Source organism: Hyla sarda, chromosome 10, assembly GCF_029499605.1.
Source record: "Hyla sarda isolate aHylSar1 chromosome 10, aHylSar1.hap1, whole genome shotgun sequence".
Classification (NCBI taxonomy): domain Eukaryota; kingdom Metazoa; phylum Chordata; class Amphibia; order Anura; family Hylidae; genus Hyla; species Hyla sarda.
In genome coordinates this window covers 81,664,253-81,690,410 of record NC_079198.1, presented here as the reverse complement: position 1 = coordinate 81,690,410, position 26,158 = coordinate 81,664,253, and the positions used below count along the sequence as shown (strand labels likewise).

Here is a 26,158-nt window from a genome sequence, read left to right as displayed (position 1 = left end):
AGGGGGAGACAGACATGGTTTCTATAGGGCTCTAGGTGGGTTGATGCCATTAACAGAAAATAACGTTAAGACAACATGAGTGGCATGGAACTCTCATCCTCCCACAAATGCAAGGAGCATATAACGTGTTGAGACAGGGACTAGTAGTCTGTCAAATAAAGCAGGACAGTTTTTAGATTGAAGTTTTCCCATTCTTTTCAATAGGAATCCATAGTACGTGTATATATATGGTGCAGATTTTTACTTCTTCCTTTCCCCCTTGAATATTTCTTCTTTTTTTAATGTCTTGTAGCTATCTATCGCCCAGTAGAGGGTTGTGGTCCTGGCAGCACTCCAATATGTGTCCACCTATGCCTGCTAGTAGAGGTGGCCACAGGATTTGTAAAGCTAAAGGATAACTAGGGGGCGCTATTATTGACCCCAATGCAAGATATCTTGACAGAGAAATTATTTTTATAGCATTTTTGTTGCAAAACAAATTAATTTCTATGGCTGTTATAAATAATATTTTTGGTAGTCACGAGTGTACTATCTTTGTACTTGGTATAATACCTTTATTGAATTGGCTTAGTCTGTTCTTTCATTATACATCTTTGAAGCTCTGTGACGCCTGCTAATATTTTTTATCTCACTGCAACAAAATACACAGAATTGCTGTTAAATATACAAAAAACACTGATAGAACATTTAATTTTTTATACATGTTGTCATTTTCTTATGAATACAGCTCTGTGGTCCTGCCAATGTTTGACCTCTCAGAAAAGCTGATGAATACAAGTAGAAAAAGCTATTGAAAATCTTCATTACCCCAAGCAAATCGTTGGATCCCATTGCTTCAACCTAATTGAGTTGCGTGGTTCGTTGGCTGTAACCATGCCAATTTCCCATGGCAAGACACCGCAGGGAAGTTGTTCGTAGAGAGTTTTCTTTGCAGTTGACTTGCCGTTCCCTTGGGAATATCAGCAGGTTTATGTGCAGAGACCAGAATGGCCAAACATTACATATGCTTTCCTTAAGGCATGACATCTGAGGGGAAGGGAATATTCAGAGCTGAAATGGTCCATTATAAATTTCAGACTGACAAAATCCAATAGTCTGACTTCAGTACAGATTAGTATATAGGTAGACACAATGGCCTGGCATGTTAAAATAGAAGTGACTTTTAAACCTGCAAGATAAAAAAGTGGGATAGCTGAGATTGGATGGCTGGTCCGTCATCTTATAGGGCTAATGCACAATTAAAGGCTATAGATCAGGGGTCTAAAACTCCCGGCCTGCAGAACTAAATTTTGCGGCCCGGGCGCTGGGCAGGTGATTTTTCAGGCATTTAACCCTGCTTCAGCCAAGCAGTGCTAAATCCTGGAGGACTTCACACACGTCGGCACACACTGCTACTGTAACTATATCTCCCTGCTGCTGCCTATAACAAGCCTTCCTGGAGGGATGCGGACGGTTGGTGATGTGATCGCATCCACAGCGCAGGATGCTGGGACAGTGACGTCCTGCACGGCGCATGTGATGACGTCACCTAACGCTCGCATCCCCGTAAAGAAGGCTTGTTTTAGGCTGCAGCAGGGAGATGTAAGAACTGTAGCTGTGAAACTTAACTTGCCTAATTACTTGCCTAATAAGGGAGGACCTGCTTACCACTAAGGGCTAACTTATCTTTTTAGGGGGCATAATTGTTTAAATAGGAGCCCTACCTGCTGCGGGTAATATCTATCTGGGGGCCTGTACACCTATTGGGAACCCATAGTGATGGGGATCATATCTATCTGGGGCCTCTATACCTACTTGGGAGCCCTACCTGATGGGGGTCATATCTATCTGGGGGCCTGTGTACCTACTGGGGAGCCCTACCAGATGGGGGTCATATCTATATGGGGGCCTATGTACCTACTGGGGAACCCTACCTGATGGGGGTCATATCTGGGGGCCTGTCTGGGGGCATTATATGTGAGGGGCGCATGATGGGCGCATTATATGTGAGGGGAGCATGATGGGGGCATTATATGTGAGGGGAGCATGATGGGGGCATTATATGTGAGGGGAGCATGATGGGGGCATTATATGTGAGGGGAGCATGATGGGGGCATTATATGTGAGGGGCGCATGATGAGGGCATTATATGTGAGGGGCACATGATGGGGCATTATATGTGAGGGGCGCATGATGGGGGCATTATATGTGAGGGGCGCATGATGGAGGCATTATATGTGAGGGGAGCATGATGGGGGCATTATATGTGAGGGGAGCATGATGGGGGCATTATATGTGAGGGGCGCATGATGGGGGCATTATATGTGAGGGGCGCATGATGAGGGCATTATATGTGAGGAGCGCATGATGAGGGCATTATATGTGAGGGGCACATGATGGGGGCATTTTATGTGAGGGGCGCATAATGAGGCATTATATGTGAGGGGCGCAGGATGAGGGCATTATATGTGAGGGGCACATGATGGGGGCATTATATGTGAGGGGCACATGATGGGGGCATTATATGTGAGGGGCACATGATGGGGGCATTATATGTGAGGGGCGCATGATGGGAACATTATATGTGAGGGGCGCATGATGAGGCATTATATGTGAGGGGCGCATGATGGGAACATTATATGTGAGGGGCGCATGCGGCCCAGCCTCTATCTCCAGTGGCCCCCAGATAATTTAAGTTTGAGACCCCTGCTATAGATGCTACAACTCTTGTGTAGATGTTTTGTTCATACGTCCTGTGAGGTCTCTATAGAATGTGTACTAGGTCCTAGCACATTGCTCTGAATACTGGCAGCAGGTGGTTTTTGTAATAACTTCATCGACAGACCTGTCCTTTCTGACCATAACAATGCTTAGACATCTTGACCTAGAGAGCTACTGACCTATCCTTTTTATAGAAACCACCAGCTGAAAGTTACATTTCCAACAATATGTGGCTTTATTAATGTTTCTATAATGTGATTGTTACATTCATAGGAAGCAAAATGAGTGTCCACAATCCATTTGCTTATTGAGAGACATCTATTTGTATAGGGGATTGCAATACCATGGATTGTAAAAGGTTACAGCCCTAGTCCTATCCATACAGAGAACACTTTATGCTGGAGTTGGCTATACCTTGGGCAGCCTGGCCCCCATTCCAAAAGGTCTTCCAGGTTTGCTTAGGAATCTTGATGGGTAACAGCAATACAACAAAAAGAATAATTGCACCAGATATATCATTATGTCTGGTAATCTTGTGTCTATGGGTGGTTCTGCGGATGTTTTTTAGTCAGCAGATAGTCTTCAGATAGACCATACATGGGCTGTCAGATGATTATTGGTGTGCCCCCTGCATTGATATCCATAGCAGCAACATAGCTTTGAGCTAGCAGTAGGAACATTGAGATGGTAGAGCCTAGTTAGTGCCAATGTGAGCGAGGGCATTACTTTGACTTGCTAGGAATGCACTGCTATGACTACTGGCGAAAGAGAAGACTAAGCTGTGATTACTGAGGGAAAGAAATCATTGTTGTTACTACTGGGAGAAAGGCAGAAACTATTGGGAGCCCTAGAGCAGTAGGAAGCAATGCCGTGTCTGCTTTCTGAATGGGAAGTGCTACTATGTTATGGCCAGTTTCATACTGTTCATCCGATAAAACTTGGTTGAATAGGCCTCCATTGGCTAAATGGAGATTTATGGATCCGATACTTGGCACCTACTCATATAGGATTTGGCTGTGTGCTGCTTAAGTGCAGTGTGAAACCAGCCTTATGGGAAGGTTTTGCTATAACTGCTGGTAAAAGTGGAAAAGGCATCAATAAATATGGGGGGGAGGAGGTGGTCCCCTGCAACACTTACTAAAGTCGACTCATGTAGTAATGTTAGAGTGAGGAGAAGCAATCCACTGTGCCCATCTGGATTGAAACCTAGAAAAAGAGCCATTGCCTAGGGCAATCGTTTTTTCATGCATGCAGGTAACATTTAGTTTATGAACTACTTCATCAATTGAGGGTATATCAGGGGATTTCCAGGCAGGTCAGGTCACGTAATTTAGAAGGGATCAAGCAGGAGGAGGGCTAGCTGGGGAGACCAGGAAACATTAGTGTGGATGTCGTCGTCAAGTAAAGCCCGACAGGAAGACCAAAAGGGCGAAATAGCTGGACATTCCCACAAGATATGTAGGAGTGTACCCCTTTGGCCACAATTTCGCCAGCATAGGGAAGATGAACCTGGGTAGATGAGCGCTAAGCGATCAGGTGTATAATACCACTGTAAAGGGTTTTTTGAGATGGACTCTATGTGAGAAACACATTGAAATGCATTATGTGCTGCAATAAATGCCTGTTTCCAAACATTTTCAGTGGGAGTAATACCCAATTCCTTATCCCAAGTTCGGAAACGGTGTGATTTGTGAAAAGATGTGGATTGCAGGAAGGTAGAGTACAACAATTTCAATCATTTTAAGTTACTACTCAGAAAGGCAAAAGTGGGTGTGTGAGGGTGTACCCCGGTAGGAGGCAGGGCGTTAAAGAAATTTCTGATCTGTAAAAATGTATAGAAGTCTGCTTTAGCAAAGGAGTATTTGAACTGCAAGTCTTGGAACAACATTAAGCTATCATTATCAAACAAATGGCTGACTCGCGTGATACCTTTCTTGGACCACAAATGCATATCTAGGTGTGGAATAGAAGCTTGGATGTAAGTGATTGAAAGAGAGTTGTATGTAGAAAGGGTAGTAGAGCCCGTAGCTGCCAGGTATTTGGTCCAAGCTATATAGGACGCTTTCACAATGGGATTAGTAAGCAGAGGAGGAGATGTAGATTTCCAAAAAGGCAGTAAGAGTATGTCAGCTATATGGTATGGAGAGGTGTATGTGTGTTCTATATTCACCCAAGGCACTTACAGACTCCCCTTCCACCAGCCAATGCAGAGGACTGACTAATGTTGCCACATAATAACTACGTAGGTTTGGGACTCCCAATCCCCTAGCCTCTCTGGATTTAGCAAGAATATTCGCTGCAAGTCGGGGCTTCTTACCTGCCCAGACAAAATTGGAGAGTATAGACTGGACAGAGGAGAAAAAAGTTTGGAACCAGGATGGGCAGGGCTCTAAACAGGTAGAGGAAGCGTGGTAGCAAAAACATTTTAAAGGTGGCCACTCGTCCCACCCATGAGATGTCAAATTTAGCTAGTCGGTTGGCATCTTCAGCAATATCTTTGAGAAAGGGTACATAATTTGTTTGGTATGAGAGTTTATGGGGAAATACAAATTTTATGCATAGATAAGTGAGGTCTGATTGGCGCCACTCAAATGGGTGAGTCTGTTTAAGGGCTTGTATCATTTTCTCTTCTAAATACAAGGGCAGCGCTTGCTTCTTAGTGGCATAGAGGTGGTAGTATGATAATTCGCCAGAATTGCGGATAACTTCCATAGCAGCGGGTGCAGAAGATGACAATTGAGTTAGTGTCAAAATTATGTCATCTGCGTATAGTGAAATTAAATGGGGTCTGCCTCCAATGCACACTCCAGGTATCAGAGTGTCTGCTCGCAAAGCGTGGACAAGGGGCTCTAAACATAAGATAAAAATAAGGGGGGAAAGTGCCATTAGTGATGTTCAGAGAGCTGGACAATGTCCCATTCGCAAACACTCTAGCCAAGGGGCGAGTATATAATGAGGTGATCGCTTGCAAAATCGAGCCGGAAAAGCCCATATAATGCATTGGTCTGTATGGACCAGAGTCGGTAAGACCACAGCTAGGCGGGACGCAAGTGGCTTAGTTAAAATCTTGATGTCTTGGTTGAGTAGTGATATAGGCCTATAATTCTGGGGAAGGTCAGGGGATTTCCCCAGTTTGGGAAGTGTAACTATAAGGGCTTGAAGGTTCTCAGCTGGGAAAGTGCCTTTGTCTATTGCAGATTGACAGAAATCTCTAAGAAACGGAGAAAGCGTGTCACAAAAGGTTTTATAATATAAGTTATTGAATCCATCCTGGCCAGGGACCTTTTGGGAGGGAAAGGATTTAATGATTTTAACCACTTCTGCTAGAGAAAAGGGGCAATTAAGGGCTTGTAGCTGAAACTCAGTGAGCTTCGGCAATTGGAGTCTAGAAAGGAAAGAGTGGATAGAGTCAGACAGGGAGGAGGGAGCAGGGGTGGAGTCTTGTAGATCATATAAGGAGGAGTAGAAAGCACAAAACCTCTCAACAATATCGTCAGGGATGTACGCTATGGATCCCGAGACAGGTTGCTTAAGGTGGGCTATACGAGAACGTTCATTCCTGCATTTGAGGCGTGAAGCAGGTAGCTTGCCCGCTTTGTCATTTTGAGAATAGAATCTGACTTTAGTTCACCTGAAATTCTTCTCATAAGTGAATAAAAGGAGTCCCCTAAGCTCCTGTCTCAGGGTGGACAGCTGGTTGGCCAGGTCAGAAGAGGGTTTCATTTTATTTTGGGCTTCCAAGTCCTGCAAATTTTGAAGAATATCTGTAATTTGCACCTCTCTTTTCTTTTTACTGATAGCACCATTGTCACGATCACACCCTATCGGTCCAGCCAAGACATTCGAGAGATTGTGATGGTGCAAGGGTTAAGGCCACCAGACCTCTGGGTATCCACTACTAGTCCCAGCAAGTCACCAAATTAACCCTTAAATAAGCGTGTTTACACCAGAGCTGCCTTCAGAAAGGTGAGCTCATATATTCAGAGATCAAAGGCCAGAGCTGATTAATTTAATCTGATAAAAGGTATCACAGTGCTATATATATAAAAATACAGAAACAACTGACATACAGGTATAAAAATATATAAAGGAGTTTAGCAAGGCAAGTTCAGAAAACAAAAATGAAGTTCTTACAGCATGATGGTATAGCAGTCCATGAGAGTGAGTTCCAGCTGTTCTTAGGATGGTCTTGTCAGCTTTTGGCACAGCCTTTAACAACAGTTGAGAAACCAAACAGCCAGACTCCCAATAAAATGCAATACACAAACCCACAGTCTGAATGACCTCTCACCCCCAGGTTTTAGTTTATACACAGATACAATAAAAACACATGTATGTTTCCATAATCAGACCTTGGGCCTGACAACCATATTTTATAAAAAAATAAACTCTAATGAATGTCTTGTGGCAGTTCCACGGGTTTATTGGGTCAGCGTCAGGAATGGCATTGATTTGGAAAAAGTCTTTTAGATTGTTCCTTGGCGACTGGACATGGTCCGGATGGGACATCAGAAAAGGACTCGCTCTCCACATGTAGGTAGGAGAGGTGTTGAAAGATTCATGCAAGGATAAGCATATAGCCGCGTGATCCGACCAGGAAATAGTTTCAATAGTGTATGTCGCTAGGCTAGATAAGAGTGGGCGGCCCACCAGAAACATGTCCAGCCAAGAGTACGTGTTATGTGTTAGGGAATGATGGGTATAGTCCTTATCAGTTGGGTACTGTATCCTCCATACATCATACAGCTCCTCAGACCAGAGGAGGGATGTCAGATAGGCTGGAGCATGGCGAGCCAAGGATGTTGAATCTCGGAGTGAGTCTGCTACTAGGTTAATGTTGCCACAGTCCATCAGTGGGCCCTGTTGTACTCGGTGGGCAACTTTCAGGGTACTACGTAGGAAGCGATATTGTCCCTGATTGGGTGTATATAGTGCCACTAAAGTGTAAGGTATGTTGTTTATGGAACAGGAGAGGACTATAAAGCACCCATTAGGGTCACATACAGAGTGAGCAACAGAAAAAGCAACAGTATTTTTAACAGCTACCATCACTCCTCAGGATTTAGACTTATAGTGAGAGTGAAATATGTGTGGATACAAGGGGTGCTTGAGTCTAAAGGCGTCTTAGGAGATTCGTCTCTTGTATACAAATGATATAACCTCCTAGTGACAAAGCCTCTTTCCAAAGGAAAGCACATTTGTGTGGGCTATTTAAACTGTTTACATTCATGCTAATCAGCTTAATAACCATAAAATTGGAGAAAAAGCATAATAACATTCGGTTTTGTCAAGTAAGGAATTGACCACAAGCGGCCCCCATCCAGCACGCCCGGGCCATATGAGAATGGGTAATACATCAGGGACAGACATATAGTAGGCCATCTGAAAGAAAACAAAAATAAACAAAACAAGACAAATCAGGAAACAATAAGCATAGCATGTATAAAGGATATAACAGGTGAAGATATAACATGCCGAAGCCGGCCCGAACTTCACGGCAGAGTAGCCCAAAATAAAGTAGAGGTCATCCGAAACCAGAGTCAGCGGATAGTGGACCAACTGTCATGGATCTTGTGAGGTTTTGCAGGTTGCCTGGTCCTAAGGATATGTTCCATCTGCGCAGAAGAGCTGTTCCTTCCTCCATTGATCTGATTACATGCATCACATCTTCATGTCAGACTAGAAGGCTCACTAGAAACCCCCATCTATATTGAATTTTTGCTGAACGCAGAGCGGAGGTAATGGATTGTAGTGCGTGTCTCAATTGCAGAGTTGCTGAAGATAAATCAGCGTATATAGCAACATGGTGGTAAGGTGCTGGTAAACTGCCATTTGTGCGGGAGAAGTTCATCAGCTTTTCTTTCACTTTAAAGAAGCGTACCCTCGCCAAAATGTCGCAAGGGACAGATTCATCCAGGTGTTTGGGACGAGGTACTCTGTGTGCCCTATCTATCTCTAACTCCTGGAGAGAACAGGAGGGCAATACAATTTGAATTAGAGAGCAGACATATGTCGAGATTTCTGCAGGCGACACTGATTCGCAGCTTGATATTGTTGCGCCGACTGCGATCTTCCAGATTGACAACTTTTGCTTTTAAAGCAGCAATATCTTCCTCTGCTGCATGATGAGAGCATCACCTTGTCAGGCATCACCTTAGTGTCTACCTTGTCTTCTAATTCTGAATTCCTAGCAAAGTCACCTCAAGGTGACAAGATGCTGACACATGGATTTATTGTAGTCTAGATTCCTACTATTTTTCCTAATAAAAAAAACTGCTATCCTGCAATTGCTACGATACAAAGCGGCTACTCGAAAGGTCGGAGTCCTGCTTGTATTGATTTTTCCTTTGCTTTATAAATGTTATCTTAAGTGGATGTTGCATGACAGCTCGATATCTGACATAGAGCCAACGCCTGGAGAGCAGCATCGGGTAATGAGAGGCTGGTAAACAATGTCTACAGTGTGACAGACACAGATGGGCTATTCTTCCCCAGGAGCAGAGCCCCCGACCTGCTTGTCCCATGTAAACAAGCGTTCAGCTGCAGTGATGGCGGAGCCTGTTTGTTAGTGTTAGCATATGCTTGACGGCTGTCACCTCACTCATGTCATGGCAACGGTCATTTGCAAGTAAAATATATTGGTTCTATAATCAGAAAACTAAAATCCCTCCTAGAGTATTTGCTGGTACCCTCTTTGTAATACAACTTGACAGATCATAACAACTATAACGCAGCTTCATACATATGGGGTCTTTGGGGTCCCAAATTTCAAACCTGACCAATTGACTTCAGTGGCCCAAATGTTTCTTTGCATGCAAATATGCTTTCACTCAAACTTAATCACATATACATGAGTAAAAACATGTATATGTGTGGGAAATGACTCAAATGTGGTCACTAGCTCAGTGGTCCTCAACCCAGTACTCAAGGCCCATTAACATTCAGTTTTTTTTTTTTGGGGGGGGGAGAATAGAACAAGGAGAAAAAACTAATCCTGGACTGTTGGTGGGCCTTGAGTACTGGGTTGGAGACCTCTGCACTAGCTTACTACATTCAGACCTTTGAAATCAATAGGACAGTGCCTGTACATGCTTGTATTCCTCAGCATCCCATTTGAGAGTGAAAATGTTAGATGGAACACTCACTTTTGCTTATGTTTAGCACACATCTGCAGACAAATACGTAGTTGCCAGTATTTTGTGTACTATCCCCTTAACGACCACGGACATGTATGTACGTCCTGTGACCGGCTCCCGATCTGTGAAGCAAGCTGATTGCGCTTCGTATCTCCGGGGTACCGGTTGCTATCAGCAACCGGGACCCGCGGCTAATACCGGGCATCGCCGATCGGGCTGATGTCCGGTATTAACCCTTTAGACGCCGCGTTCAGAGTTGACCGCGGCGTCTAAAACGAGAGAATACACTGCCATCATGAAAAGCTGAGAGGACAGCGGGAGGTTTCTTACCTTCTTCCAGCTGTCCGATCCAGCGTCTGATTGCTCCAAGCCTGAAATCCAGTCTTGAGCAATCAAGCGCACAAAACACTGATCAATGCATTCCTATGGCAATGCATTGAACAATGCCTGCAATCAGTATATTCAATGTTACAGCCCCTAGAGGGGTTTATAACACTGCATAAAAAAAGTTAATAAATGTGATTTAACCCATTCTCTAATAAAAATCAGAATCGCCCCCTTTTACCATAAAAAAAGTGTGTGAATAAAAATAAACATATGTGGTATCGCCGTGTGCGTTAATGTCCGAAACAAAAAAAATTATTGTTACTGATGGTATTGTCAATTGTGATTGTTATTGTCAATGGCGTACGCGCAAACAAATTCCAAAGTACAAAATAGCGTATTTTGGTCACTTTTTATACCATAAAAAATGAATAAAAAGCAATCAAAAAGTCAGATCAAAACAAAAATGGTACCGATAAAAACTTCATATCATGACGCAAAAAATAAGCCCCCATACTGCCCCTTTGTGGAAAAATAAAAATAGCTATAGGGGTCAGAAGATGACAATTTTAAACATATTAATTTTCGTGCATGTAGTTATGATTTTTTTTTTAAAGTACGACATAATCAAACCTATATAAGTAGAGTATCATTTCAATCATATGGATATACAGAATAAAGATAAGGTGTCATTTTTACCAAAAAATTTACTGTGTAGAAACAGAAGATCCCAAAAGCTACAAAATGGCGTTTTTTTCTTCAATTTTGTCACACAGTGATTTATTTTCCGTTTTGCCATATATTTTTCGGTAAAATGACTGATGTCATTGCAAAGTAGAATTGGTGGCGCAAAAAAAGCCTTCATATGGATTTTTAGGTGCAAAATTTAAAGGTTTATGATTTTTTAAATGTAAGGAGGAAAAAACGAAAGTGCAAAAACTAAAAAACATTTGGTCCTATCTGCAGACAAATACGTAGTTGCCAGTATTTTATGTACTATACTATGATATGCATACTCTAGGTTCTACAGTACCCATATTTAAAGAAAATAAGTATATCAGTGGTTAAAAGTGTTAGGCCCCCTTTACTTGTCAGATTTAAAGGAGAACTCCAGACAATAAAAATTGTCCCCCATAGTGTCGGCAGTAAAAAAAATAAAGATGTACATACCTTCCTCTGCTCCCCCGGGGCCTCCGGTAACCGGCTCTGGTCTCCGCCGCAATCCACTTCCTGGTTGCCGGTGGTCGGATGAATCAGCCAATCACCAGCAATGCAGTCCGACTCGGCCGGCGATAGGCTGAGCGGCAGTGTGACGTTTTTGGCCCCGGCCGCAGGTGCCGGGGTAGTGAAGAATTTTGTGTCCTGAAGCGTTTTCACAATCCCGCTCAGCCTATCGCCGGCCGAGTCGGACTGCGCTACGACAGAAGATTGGCTGATTTATCCGACCACCGGCAACCAGGAAGTGGATTGCGGCGGAGACCGGAGCCTGTTACCGGAGGCCCCGGGGGAGCAGAGGAAGGTATGTACATCTTTATTTTTTTTACTGCCGGCACTATGGGGGACAATTTTTATCGTCTGGAGTTCTCCTTTAATATGGTTTTAGCATACATTAGGTTCTGAAGTGCATGGCAAAGCCAGCTATAACCAATGTACATGGTAACACAACCCTGTTCACATGCACATGAAAATTTCTGCACAGAATTTGGCCCTTATTATGGGAAATATTGCAGGGAAATTAGCGCATATCTGCAACACAGAGGGTTAACATGATTTATTGACAATGGGGCTGACCCTCATTTAAATCTGCTTGTACCCACATCCGCTGCACATTCATGGCATGTTAGGTTTGGATCTCTGTCACAGAAGTTTACTCTGAATTTTAATCTACTGCGTGTGAACATATCCTGAGACTTAACAACATTGTACCTGTTATCTTTACTCGCTTTCCTCCTTTACTCGCTTTCCTCCTTTATTCGCTTTCCTCCTTTACTCGCTTTTCCATTTCTTGCTTGGGCTTAGAGTCGAAGAAACATAATTACAATTTGTCTTTAAATATTTATATTAAATATTTTTTATTTTTTATCCCTTTTTGGACAGTAAAGTGTACTATCAGAGACGTTTAGATTTGTATATCATCCATGTTAGACCCTGATACCATGGCACTGGCAGAGCCTGTTGTATTTTTTCCCTCTTGCTGTTTCATTGTGGGATATACGTTTAGTGACTTTCCCCGGGCTTGTCTTTGGTTTCCTGTTATTCTGTTAAAGGTTCATTGTCATGTGGATCCGACTGACTCAGCATCTACGTTTGACACAGGGCATCTGACCCTGCAGAGACCTGGGATTTGTCCTGCCACAACAATCACCACAGGTCTATGACGGGTGACCTCAGCGCGTGTGATAATCCCCATCATGCGCTTTACAAAACCTCACACTTGCCGACCTGAATTAATATAAAAAAAAATTTCTTCTGTAATCGAGTCATTTAATTTCCTTGTAGAATTTAGCAATCAGATGTGAATGCTTAGGAAGATAAGGAATGACTTTGATGCATAATACCAGATTCCTCATGTTCTATAGGTTAGTTGCTGACTTCTTCACATTGCTGTTTCTTAGAAATATATAAATGTGGATTTAATGACATGATGGGGGATTTGGTGACAACAATGGAGAGGGGGCAGTGAATATTTCTGTACACTTGTCCATATATGTGAGACGTGTTTAGAACTTTCTGTTCTGCTTATGTATTCTTGGGCAGAGTAGATGGGCCAAATGGTTCTTATCTGCCGACACATTCTATATTTCTTTATTTCTTTTCAACTGTAAATTTTTATTGAAGAATTTTTGTTTCAGTAATACAAGGAACAAACCAAACAATCTTTTAGGGATAGCAATCCCACAAATGAATATAAGCCTATAACAAGATTGCCGCACAATGCGACAATACTGCCATAATCATTATACAAAAACAAGGAACAGGAGAAAAGGGAAGGGGGGAGGACAAGGGGCTGAAGATAAACAAAAGGGTAGAACCAAGAGAGAACACATAGAAAAGGAAAAGAAGAAGGTCAGGAAGAGAGAGAAAAGGGAAAAGAAGAGGAGAGGGTCACGAGGTCTCACTGGCTGTAAAACTATCCCAGGGGTCCCATATAGAGAAAAATTTCGGGACAGTATTGTTTAGAGAAGCAGTGAGATATTCAAGAGAGCGAACCTCCTGCACCCTTGTTCGGAGGTCATCATCAGAGGGGGGAAGGGTTCGTTTCCAACACTTCGCTATCAGGGTCTTGGCTGCCAGAACGATACGGAGAAAGAGCTTAAATTGTGGTTTGGACAGGGCCTTAGAGGACAGGTGAAGCAGGTAAACCAAAGGGTCAAGGGGAACGAAGGCTCCAAGTACCCCCAATATATGGGACTATCAGAGGACAGGACCAGAATATGTGGAAGGTAGTACCCAGACCCACCCCACAACGCCAGCGCTGAGGGGGGATAACCGGATTCAACCTATTAAGCAAGGCCGGGGTATGATACCAGCCATGAGTAACTTATACTGGGTCTCTTTATAGGCCGTGCATATGGAAGCCTTTGAGGCCCGTTCCCATAGCACACGCCACTGAGGGAGAGTAATGGAAGTACCAAGGTCCTCCTCCCAACGACTCATGTATTTATGGGAGGGGGAGTAGTCAGGATGGGGAGACAGTAATAAAGAATAAATACTAGAAAGAAGACGCCGTTGCAAAGGTTCACCCCTGCACACTTGCTCGAAAACCGTTGGGAGTGAGACCTTCAGAGAGGCTTGTTTAGAAAGGAAGTAGCGACGGAGCTGTGCATAGTGAGATTCCTCAGAGGCCCCCAGTTCTCAGCGAGAAGCCAACTGGTCAAAGGGGAGCGGAATCCTAGTACGAGGGTCCACTAGGTCTGCCCAGCAAAACTAATTCCAAGAACCCCACTCCCTAACCATGTCAGAAGTCGAGCCAGGAGGGAAGTCAGGATGGTATAGGAATGACTGCAGAGGGGAGAAAGAGGAAAGGACACCTAATCGGCAGAAACAGTAAGACCAGACATAGCGGGAGAAGGACATCGGACCTAGTAGAGGGCAATTCAGGGATGGAAGAGGAGCAGTCCACAGGAAAAAGTTAAGATGTACAGGGACCAACCACAGCTTCTCCAGTTCCATCCATTTGCTATAGGTACAGTGTGTGGTCCAGGACGCCAGATGTCGGAGGTGAGCAGCCCAGTAGTATTTGGACACGTCTGGAACACCCAGTCCACCCGACGAACGGCTAGCCATCATCACATTCTATATTTTCTATAAACACACTAGTGTTTTCTAACAAGGGTGCCTTCAGCTAAAGGTCGTCTGAACATGGGGATATGTAGTTTTGGAACAGCTTGAGGCACACTGGTTGGAAAACACATCTTCACACATTTTTACTATTAAATTCCAGGATATTTGCTTACACTGTGGGACTGGGGAGGGGAGACTCCGTGTCCAGTGTGGCCACTGCTGGAGCGCTCCGTGTCCAGGGGGGGGGGGGGACAGGGACTTGATGAACAGAGGCTGTGGCGGTGCGGCCTAGCATCTGACTGCCCCACCCGCAGCAGCCTTATGACCGCCGGCGTGCTCAATCAGCCCATTATTCGATGGCGGATTCATTGACAATGAATTCCATTATCAAATTTTATCGAATAAATATTGCAGCCCTACCAGGTTGTATTCTTGACCTCATCTTCTTGTCTGTTGCCTGTCCTGACCTCTGCCTGTTCCCCATTCATGACCGTACGTTGCCTGCCTCAATCTGTATTCTATTATTCCTGCCTCCTGCCTTGCTACTGTAACTTGGTGATGTCAACTTACCTATCCAAGTTCCATCCATTAGTATCAGATAACACTCTGGGGGGATTACCTGGGGTTTCCCTGTGGGAAAGTCTTCACTCCCTTCAATAAGCACCTAAGTCTCATTTGTTTTATTTGCCCATATCCTACACACTCATCTTCACTAGTCATACAGAGCCATATGATTCATTCAAACACAGTTGCATCTATGCTATTCATTACTCAAATTTGGTCTTGTGATCACCAGTTTAACCCATAGAAAGTAACAAGGCTTAATTTGTAAGAAAAAAGTCAGTCTTCGGTCAGCTGGCTTCCTGTAAACTACAGAATGACATCATCACCTATTAGATTCCCTCCTGCTAGCTTCCACACCCCTCCACACACAGATCTGTATCCTGCTGCAGCTATCTTTATGCTGCTGCTATGTCTATTTCTTTATCAGGATATATAGTAGTTATGCACCTCTCCTGACTTCCAATCTTAAAATACCTAAGTTGTGGTTATAGGTTAATTCACCTTATGGCAAATTTTCTAAATAAAAAAATGAAAAACAAAAAATGCACTTTGATTAAGTAAATGCATCAAAGCGGCACATCATGTGAACTGACCTCAACCCCCTTATGAGTCTAATGAGTTTGCCTGATTAGATGACCAAGTGCAGAGGATTAATGGGAAAGGTAGGCATAACATACGCAAGAACTTCTACATTATTTGTTAATAATAGCTTATGTGGCACAATACTGTATAAGCCTGATATAGGCCTCGTTCTTTTTTTATTTTTATACTGGATGTCCCAGATGTCCGATCTCTGTTGATCATCCTATGAGTGTACTATACGTGTCTGTGATGGGAAATAAAGCAGTGTTTCAAAAAGTTGTCCTTCAAAACACATCAATAAATGTATCAGACATTTTAGAATCTAGAGATTGGTGGGGTTCAGAAACGCACCAGTTCCAGCAAGGTGATTCTAGTCCTGAGCTGGTCCCTGTCTTCATTGGAGAGATATCACTGGAAGGATAGGGCAAGGGTGTCATAGAAGTGAATGGAAATGACAGAAACATTTTCTTCCATCTTGGATATCAGGGGCGCCGTTATGTATAAGAGAGAGATTTTAAAAGAGAAATGTGGCACAAAACTTTTACCTTTCCTTGTGCCCGGGCTGCAAAAACTAAAAAAACAAACTTTAGCTCAACCTCCTACATTCCCCATTTGTCCGATATCGGCGTCTTGTTCCTCTGCTGCTGCTCACCTCCGTGCTTCTTAGGCTCAGAACGTTGCACTACAGTTAGCGTATTGCCGGCCGCAGTGATGTTCTGTCTCGGCCGGTGATAGGCTGAGCGCACTGTCATTTAAGGAGCCCGGGCAGCAGGGAGATGGCAGGGCCCGAGCTCCTTACATAACAGTGCCCTCAGCCTATCACCGGCCGAGACAGGACATCGCTGCGGCCGGCAATACGCTAACTGTAGTGTGATGTTCCGAGCCTAAGAAGCACAGAGCCGAGCAGCGGAGGAACGAGACGCCGATATAGGCGCAATGGGGGAACATAGGAAGGTGAGTTAAAGTTTTTTTTAGTTTTTGCAGCCCGGGTACAAGGAAAGGTAAAAGTTTTGCGCCGCATTTCTCCTTTAATTGCCTCATTTCTGCAATGCCTGGCATTTACAGTATTATTTACACTTTGTATGTTTCTATGTCATTTGAGCTTGTATGCTTATTCTGCATATCTGATTTATTGTTTTACAGCAACAGCTACAGGCCTATGTTGCCTGGGTGAACTCCCAACTGAAGAAGAAGGCAGGGGTCAGTCCTGTACAGGATCTCCGGCTGGACCTTCGAGATGGGGTGGTTCTAGCCCATCTGATAGAAATAGTGGGTAAGTACAAAGAACTAGGTGAAGGCTTATTGAATTCTAGCTTAATCATCTTTTAGGAGGCACGATACTTCTAGATGCCCTGGATGAGAATAATATGGCACTATTCTTCAAACACACAGCTGTTCATGGGTTGTGTCTAGAGATGAGCGAACTTACAGTAAATTTGATTCGTCACGAACTTCTCGGCTCAGGAGTTGATGACTTTTCCTGCATAAATTAGTTCAGCTTTCAGGTGCTTCGGTGGGCTGGAAAAGGTGGATACAGTCCTAGAAGACTCTTTCCTAGGAATGTATCCACCTTTTCCAGCCCACCGGAGCACCTGAAGGCTGAACTAATTTACGCAGGATAAGTCATCAACTGCCGAGCCAAGAAGTTTGTGACGAATCGAATTTACTGTAAGTTCGCTCATCTCTAGTTGTGTCATCTCCATCGGAATAGATAGATCTGAGCTGCAATACCACATACAACCATTTGAAAAGTGTGGTGCTGTACAGTATATGGAAGAAAGATGCTTTGTTTTAAATCTTGTACAACACCTTTAAATAATGGTACTTCTTTCACATATGTAGGGTCCTGGATTGTTTCATCCAGACAACCCCTATCCATATGCTGTATTAGGACATGTGAATGCATTGGAGGAGTATTCCCCGTTTTGGCATTTCCTCTATTAGTCACAATAGAGAGAGGAAGAACAGCTCTTCGCTAGTGGACTACATTCTGTTAGAAAAGAAGCCAAAAGTCAGAATTTGATGATGTTTTATTTCCTTACAGAGATATTGCCATTTTTGCAAAAGTGACAATAGGAAATGAAGCATGTTTCCTTTGTCCTAGCTTCTCAGGAACTGGTGATATATTGCCAAACAATAGACGGCATACTTACCTCCCTGCTCCCCCAGTAGTGCTGTAGTGTTGTTTTTTGTGCTTCTGATGATGTCTGGCTCCCTGCTCAGCCAATCACAGAACTAAGCAGGGAGCGTGACGTAATCGGAAGCTGGTAATGGAAGCTGGCTGAGAGTGCCATAGGAGGTAAGTATGCAGTCTTTTATACACAGGTAGCCATATACTTACTAAAGGATGACACTTTTATGTTTTTTTTCTGTTTACTTTGTGCTCACACATTAGGGGAAATTTACTATATCAGTTTTATGACCAAGTTCTATTGTGCACATTTAAAAATTGCAAATAAAGATCTAATAGGCAAAAAGCACCCATGAAACAAAAATATGCATAAAAACACTTCTAACAAAATCCTTTTCAAAACCTTTCAAAAAGCAACAAAAAAAACTTTCAAACTTTAATCCATTTGTGGGTCCTTATTGAGTAGTTATGGAAATTTGTGTCAGAACTGCAGCAGGCTGCACTTTCAGGCCAGGTTCACACACCTAAAATTTGCCGACGCATTTAAGTTTACACACACCGCTTTTTTTCAGTTTACGTCGGAAAAAGTGAAATCAACAATAAATATTTTGGCAAATTTTACACTGTGTGAACCCGGCCTCAGAGTGGGGGATGGGAGCCAAATGTCAGTGTTGATGTCACATTGGAATATATACTGTATACATATGCTTGACTGTTTACGCTTATCCGTTTACATTTCCATCTCTACACTCCTGTCTTTAATCTTGCGGAATTCTGCAGTGTAATACCAAAGGAGCTTAGAATTTTGCAGAAATTCATGTTTTGAGCATGCAGAAATTCCACTAAAATTCTGCAGAACAGCAAAGATTCTGCAGCAAGCTTTGCAGAACAGAATTTGAGCAGGATTTCTGCCATGTGATCATAGCCGAAGTAAGGAAATACTGTACTACTAATAGAACAGATGAGAGGGAGGGGAGATCACAGGCCCGAAGGAACATTCTGTTTTGTTAAATTTGGTCTTCTCATCTCTGAAATTTGATAAACGCATTAGATAAATGCAGGTTAACCCTGACAGTTCCAGCCTGTAACTAGATTTTTGCATCCCGTTTATGGGTCATCATTTGGATAAATCTAATGTTTCAGATAGATACTGTAAATAGATATAATAATTATTGTTTCTCTTTACTGAAGCTGGTGAGAAACTCAGTGGAATTCACTGGAATCCGAGTTGCTCCCAAGAAATGAAGGACAATGTGGATAAAGTTTTGCAGTTTGTTGCATCGAAAAAGATCAGAATGCATCAAACATCAGCAAAAGGTGAGTACTAATAATGTTTTTTCCTTCTTTTTATTTTCATATGTTTAAAACATGCTTATTTTATGGCCCTATAGGGAAGTCTATGGGTAAAATACCAGAAAAAATACAGTACCTAGAGCATGCTGCACAAAAAAACCCATCATGGACATAAAATGCATCAATGTTACAGCGTGCGCTCCGGTCCCCGTCTCCGGACCGTCCGCCCCCTCGGCCTTCTGCCCCGGGATCCCGGCGTCTCCCGGTCAGTCACACTGACCCGGAGCCCGGGTTCCCTTGTGTCGGGGACGCGGCTGTTGTGACGGCTGGCCCCCGTTCACGCGCCGCGTCCCAGTTCCACTTACCTGGCTCCCCGCTCCTTGCGCCATCCCTCTCTGCCTCCCGGCGCGCGGCCCCGCTCTCTAGGGCGCGCGCTGCCTTCAGTAAATTTAAAGGGCCAGCGCACCGGTGCGCTGGTTCCTCACTTCCCCTGCCTCCCCTATAAAAGGCACCTGCCCCTTCCTGCCCTTGCCGGATCTTTGTGCCCTAGTGCCTCTGAGAAAGCGTTCCTATTGTGTGTATTGCCTTGCCTGATGCCGAACCCGTTGCTACCGCCTACTCGCCAGTGAACCCTTGCCGCCTACCCTGACCTCTGCTACGTCCAACTACGCTCCTGCCTGCTCCCTGTGTACCACGCCATATCAGGTGCCAGAGAGGTTGAGTTGCTACTGGAGGATACAACCTGGTGGTTACCGCCGCAGCAAGTCCATCCTGCCTTGTGGCGGGCTCTGGTGAAAACCAGTAACCACTTAGAACCGGTCCTCTGGTACAACCCGCGCCATCGCCTCTCTGGTCCAGAGGATCCACTACCAGTCCTGCCGGTACATGACAATCAAAACATCGGAAAAACACATTTTTTGCCACACTGTTAGTATTTACCGTCTTTATCGGCGTATAACACTAAAATTTAAGGCAAAAAGCCTGCCTGCGTGTTATACGCCGATAAATCTTCTGGTCACTGATTTAAAGCGGCCGCAGCAGCGGCTGCTTGTTAAGTATTAGCAGCACGGCCACGGCCACTTTAAATCAGTGACCAGCGGCGTCTCCTCCCCGCACTGGAAAACTGTCACTTGTTTTCGCTCGCACTATCCACAGGTACTGGTGTGGTGGATAGTGCGGGAGACGCTGATTAAAATGAGCCCCGCCTTGTCCGGATCTACCCTACCTTTTAATCAGCATCTCCCGCACTATCCACCAGTACCTGTGGATAGTGCGGGAGAAAACAAGTGACAGTTTTACTTTTAATTTTTCTTACCTCCCCCCTCCCTCATCATTCCCCCTTTTCCCCACTTTTTATTATTTTTTTTAATTTTCCTTACCTGTCTGCGCTTCGGCAGGTCACGTCAGGCGGGGGGTCTTGCGGGCTGCGGTCAGTGAAGCAGATGAGTAGCGTCCTCTGCCGGCTTCTCTGCGCAGCATCAGTGACACCACTTTTAATTTCCTGTAGTCGCCGCCGAAAAGTGACATCCCTGATGCCGCGCAGAGGAGCCGGGAGAGGACGTCACTCATCTGCTTCACTGATCGCAGCCCGCAAGACAGCCGAAGGAAAATAAAAAAAACTATGAAAAGCAGGGAAAAGGGGGAATGATGAGGGAGGGGAAGAATAGCATACAGTGATGTTCAACCTGCGGACCTCCAGATGTTGCAAAACTACAACTCCCAGCATGCTGGGAGTTGTAGTTTTGCAACATCTGGAGGTCAGCAGGTTGAAGACCACTGGAGGAGGAACATGATGGGGGGATGATGAGACAGCGGGAAATGATGAGGGGGGGGCATGATGAGACAGGTTGGGGGGGATGATGAGACAGGGTGGGGGGATGATGAGGGGGGAATGATGGGGGACATGATGAGACAGGGGGAAATGATGAGGGAGGGGGAAATGATGAGGGGGGGAATGATGGGGGGGCACGATGAGACAGGTTGAGGGGAATGATGAGACAGGGTGAGGGGAAGATGAGGGGGGAATGATGGGGGACATGATGAGACAGGGTGGGGGATGATGAGACGGGGAAATGTTGAGGGGGGAATGATGGGGGCATAATGAGACAGGGTGGGGGGAAGATGAGGGGGGGAATGATGGGGGACATGATGAGACAGGGTGGGGGATGATGAGACAGGGGAAAAAGATGGTGGGGGAGGCACTAAATGCTTAATGTCTGTATGGCCAGTGGTGGTCTATGACAGGGAGAAATGAAAATGGTCTATGACAGGGGGGAACATTTTTTACTTAAATTGCCCTGTTAAAATGGGGTGCATGTCATACGCCAGTGCGTGTTATACGCCGATAAATACGGTAACTATAAACTCATGTTACATCTGGTCACAGAATTTTTGGCTCTTCTGTGGCATGTTGTGGATATGGCATTTTTGTGGGGAAAAAATGTATATAATGGGACAAAAATAAATTAAAAAACATTTTAAATGATTTGCTTTTTTGTATAATCATTCAAATACACTGAAAAAACAGTAAAGGGAATTTACTAAAACTGTCATTTCATACACCGGTCTTAGGTAAACTCCCTAGAAATATCAGAGTTATTGTAGATTTCCACTACAAATTACGCTTGCTAGGTGTAAATGGTAGTAAGCTAGACATGTGGGGTGGCCAAGCCTCTTTGTGCAAAACTACGCCCCATCTTAGTTTACCCCCACCCACTTGTCAATTATGGCACAGACGAATACAGAGTTGCAAAATTTAGCAAAACAACTTGGTTTGTGCTAAATTAAGTGACTATTTACTGATCTATGCAAAGTGCAGACCTTAACCCTAAGATGACAGAAGGCCTATGGGACTTTGCGTGTCCTATGGGACTTTGAAGCGAGTTCAGAAGCTGAGCTCGCTTCAAAGCCAGTGAGTTACTATCAGTAGTGAGGACTCGTGCCGGATGAGCACGCTGATGTCCGGCATTTAACACTTCAGATGCCATGATCAGTGCTGACATCTAAATGCTAGGCATTCCAGGGAACTCATTGGACCCCATGCATGTCTTCATGATCTTCTCTGGGGCTCTTCTTGGCTGATCACTGATATTACAAATAATTGCCCTTATAAGAACATAAATATGAAATAAGTAATAAAAATTAATAAAAAAAATAAATAAAAAATAAATATATAAGCCCCTCCCCTCAAAATATAAATCATTCCCTTTTCCCATATTATAAATAAAAAGTAAAATTAAATAAATAAGAATTGTCAGAGCTATTAAAATATAATGTTTATGATCCTACACGGTAAACAATGTATACGTCCAAAAAAATGCCAAATGCCATGAGGCTGGAACTCCACTGAGTTTTTTTTGCAAAAACGCCAATTTTCCCGCACAGCGTTTTTTCAGTGGCCAGATGTTAGCTGCAAGTCATTAGTAAACTGTAAAATGTCAGATTCACTTGGCGTTTTTCGTTTTTTTTTGTTTTTTTTATCCTTTTGGTGTTTTTCAGCAATTTCGGGCTCAGAGGCTGGATTTTCAAATCGCCCGACAAAGCCTAGTTTGGCGTTTTTTGCCCTGAAATCGTGGCATTTTCCTCCCATAAAAGTCTATGGGAGAGCAAAAACGCCAAGAAAAATGCCATGTTGGTTTTAAATTTTGCATTTTGCAGGCATTTTTTATTCTTTTTTGGACTTTAGTGATCCCCAAAAAATTATGGAGATACCATTTTTATTAAAATTTCGTAGGGTACCATAAAAAAATTAATAAAAAAGATACAGTAGTGATGGAAAAAATTGTATCTAACGAAATGTATCTTTTTTATTACGAAATGTTTATTAATTTTTAAACAGGGATCAATTTATGTGAGCTGGTAAAGCACTAAAAATGTAGCCGACAATAATAAAAATGTAGTGTGTGTTTTTTATTTTTTTAAATTTTTTAGGTAGTACTACTACTCCCAGCCTGTACTAATTGACAGATCGCCAGGGTTCGTTGCGATCCTCTTGTACGATGTATAGATGCGTTGGCCGCTCTTCTCTGGTCCCCTGCACTGACGTATATATACACATATTCATATTTCCCACAGAGCTGTGATTGGCCAGCTGGTTCCAGCCAATCACAGCTCTCTGTGAGAAATAGGAATATGTGTATATAGACGCCGTGCAGGGGACCATAGGAGAGTGGCCGCCGCATCCATACATTATACCGGAGGATCACAGTGGGTGTCAGGAGTGATTCCCGCAGTGATCTTTCCTTAACTACAAGTACTACTACTCCCAACATGGAGTACACTCTGCTCCATGCTGGGAGCTGTCGTACCTGCATTAATAGACAGATCAGGTGTCAGAAGTTACACTCACTGCGATCTGTCTATTAATGCAGGTACTACAGCTCCCAGCATGGAGCTCCATGTTGGGAGTAGTAGTGCCTGCTTAAGGACACATCACAGCGGGTTTCACTACTGACACCCGCTGTGACCGTCCTGTCTATAGCAGAGATGGAGCAGCTGTATACAGCGCTCACATCCCTGCTGTGCACTATACTCCGGGCCGGCCACTCATTCATTCATCTTTTCCTCAGAGCTGTGATTGGCTGCAACCATCCGGCCAATCACAGCTCTGGGCGGAAAATATGAACGGCCAGTGATGTGAATAGAGCAGAGATGTGAGCGCTGTATAGAGCCACATCTCTGCTATATTATGGACGATCGCATCGGGTGTCAGACCGACACCCGGGCGATATGTCTATAGTACAGGTACTACTACTCCCATCACATTTTATATCCCTACTGCATCCTTTTTTTGGTACTTGGTACCCAACTATTTTGTAAAAAAAAAAAACGCAAAAGGGGCCAAAAAAGGCAAATTCCACACAAAGGTAAAAACACCAGAAAATGCCAAAACGCAGGGGAAAACTGTGGCAGTTTTTCTGGCGTTTTTTTGGCGTTTTTATTAGTGGAGTCCTATCCTAATTGCTGATTTTTGATCTTTTCATATACCAGAAAAGAATTATAAAACACAATTAGAGTAAGCAAAAACTGTAACATTGTAACAATAAAAGCTTCAGATCAAAGCTAAACCTAAATTGAGTATTGTTGTAATTATATTGACCTACAGAATAAATATAACATGGAACAACCCCCCCCCCCCCCCCCCAAAGTTGCAAAATATTGTAGATTATGTAGTAAAATGAGTAATGTCATTATGAAGCACAATTGGTCCTGCACAAAACAAGCCTTTGGTGGAAAATTAAAAGAGGTATGGCTATTAAAAATGAAAAATTGCTGTGTCGTTAAGGGGTTAACAACACACAACTTAGAAAAGCATTGCAATAAAATGCATTTTTATCCCTTATTGACTTTCAGCTCACATCTGGTTGCAGTATACGGTATTTTAATTAACAAAAGAGAAAGTATCATATACTGCACATATATATTGCACACATGTTTTATGAAATATTATTCTGTAATAATTTTATTCTGTTGCTACAGATATTGTTGAAGGAAACCTGAAGTCTATCATGAGACTAATACTCACCTTAGCGGCTCATTTCAAACCAGTGTCTGGACGATCCACCAATCAGGGTGCAGTGGGTGTGCCCGGAAAAAGCCAGTCCACGTATTCTGCCAATCACAGACCTCACTCTACTACGGCAATGGCACAGGGCGCTGCCGCAGCCCTTGCTGATGTTCGCCAGGACATGTCTCGCTCAGGACGAGATATTTTCCGTTATCGACAAAGGTGAATGTGCACTATACATTTTATATCTATGTATTATAGTTCTTGCTTGTCACACATGTTCACGCTTTTATTTACTTCAGTAGAAGCTTAGATGCAGTAGCCCAGCACAGCTGCTATACAATGTACAGAGCTGTCTGCTTCTGCATGTATTCTCTGTGTAGTCCTCCCTCCAACTCGATTTCACACTGGTCATGGAGAACAGTAAGTGCATGCTGGATGGGACCTTTGCTGAGGTAACACCCACTTGCTGGGCATCAGATAGTTGCTTTGGCAACTGAACTGCCCAGTGGGCAGGTACATCTCTCCTCCCATCCCAAGGCCTCCCCACTTGCAGTACTGGACCAATCACAGCTCAGATTTCACTTTACCAGAGCTCATTAGCTGAGCTGTGATTGGTTTCTATGGGAAAATCTCTCCACTTTTTCTCTCACACAGTTTGATAAATCTGGGGCCACTGTGTCCCATAACTATAACACTACAACACACTGCAACACCTGAATAGAATACCACCACACACTGTGTCCTCTGAATAGAACACCACCACACACTGTGTCCTCTGAATAGAACACCACCACACACTGTGTCCTCTGAATAGAACACCACCACACACTGTGTCCTCTGAATAGAACACCACAACACATTGTGTCTGTAACGATGCCGGCTGGCAGGTAGTGGATCCTCTGTGTCAGCGAGGGATTGGCGTGGACCGTGCTAGTGGACCGGTTCTAAGAGGCTACTGGTTTTCACCAGAGCCCGCCGCAAAGCGGGATGGTCTTGCTGCGGCAGTAGCAACCAGGTCGTATCCACTAGCAACGGCTCTACCTCGCTGACTGCTGAGAAGGCGTGGGACAGAAGGACTAGGCAGAGGCAAGGTCAGACGTAGCAGAAGGTCGGGGGCAGGCGGCAAGGTTCGTAGTCAGGATGGGTAGCAGAAGTTCAGGTACACAGGCTTTGGACACACTAAAGGAAACGCTTTCACTGGCACAATGGCAACAAGATCCGGCAAGGGAGTGCATGGGAGGAGATCAGATATAGCCAGGGAGCAGGTGGAAGCCAATTAAGCTAATTGGGCCAGGCACCAATCATTGGTGCACTGGCCCTTTAAGTCTCAGAGAGCTGGCGCGCGCGCGCCCTAGAGAGCGGAGCCGCGCGCGCCAGCACATGACAGCAGGGGACCGGGACGGGTAAGTGACCTGGGATGCGACTCGCGAGCGGGCGCGTCCCGCTGTGCGAATCGCATCCCCAACGGCCATGACAGTGCAGCGCTCCCGGTCAGCGGGACTGACCGGGGCGCTGCAGGGAGAAAGACGCCGTGAGCGCTCCGGGGAGCGCTAGGCGTAACAGTACCCCCCCCCTTAGGTCTCCCCTTCTCTTTGTCCGGTAACTGCCTCCCCTGGGATGAGGACACCGGGAAAG

At 44.2% G+C, this 26,158-nt stretch overlaps 1 protein-coding gene across 4 annotated transcripts in view; it reads left to right on the top strand.

The window, feature by feature from the left end:
- Positions 1-26,158, top strand: part of DIXDC1 (DIX domain containing 1) — a 183,278-nt gene that overhangs the window by 63,260 nt on the left and 93,860 nt on the right. For all 4 annotated transcript variants that reach the window (XM_056544841.1, XM_056544839.1, XM_056544843.1 and 1 more), the window contains 3 exons: positions 16,734-16,863; positions 18,913-19,038; positions 24,493-24,742. In XM_056544841.1, coding sequence (XP_056400816.1) covers positions 16,734-16,863; positions 18,913-19,038; positions 24,493-24,742 — 506 coding nt within the window. The remainder of the gene's footprint in view (positions 1-16,733; positions 16,864-18,912; positions 19,039-24,492; positions 24,743-26,158) is intronic.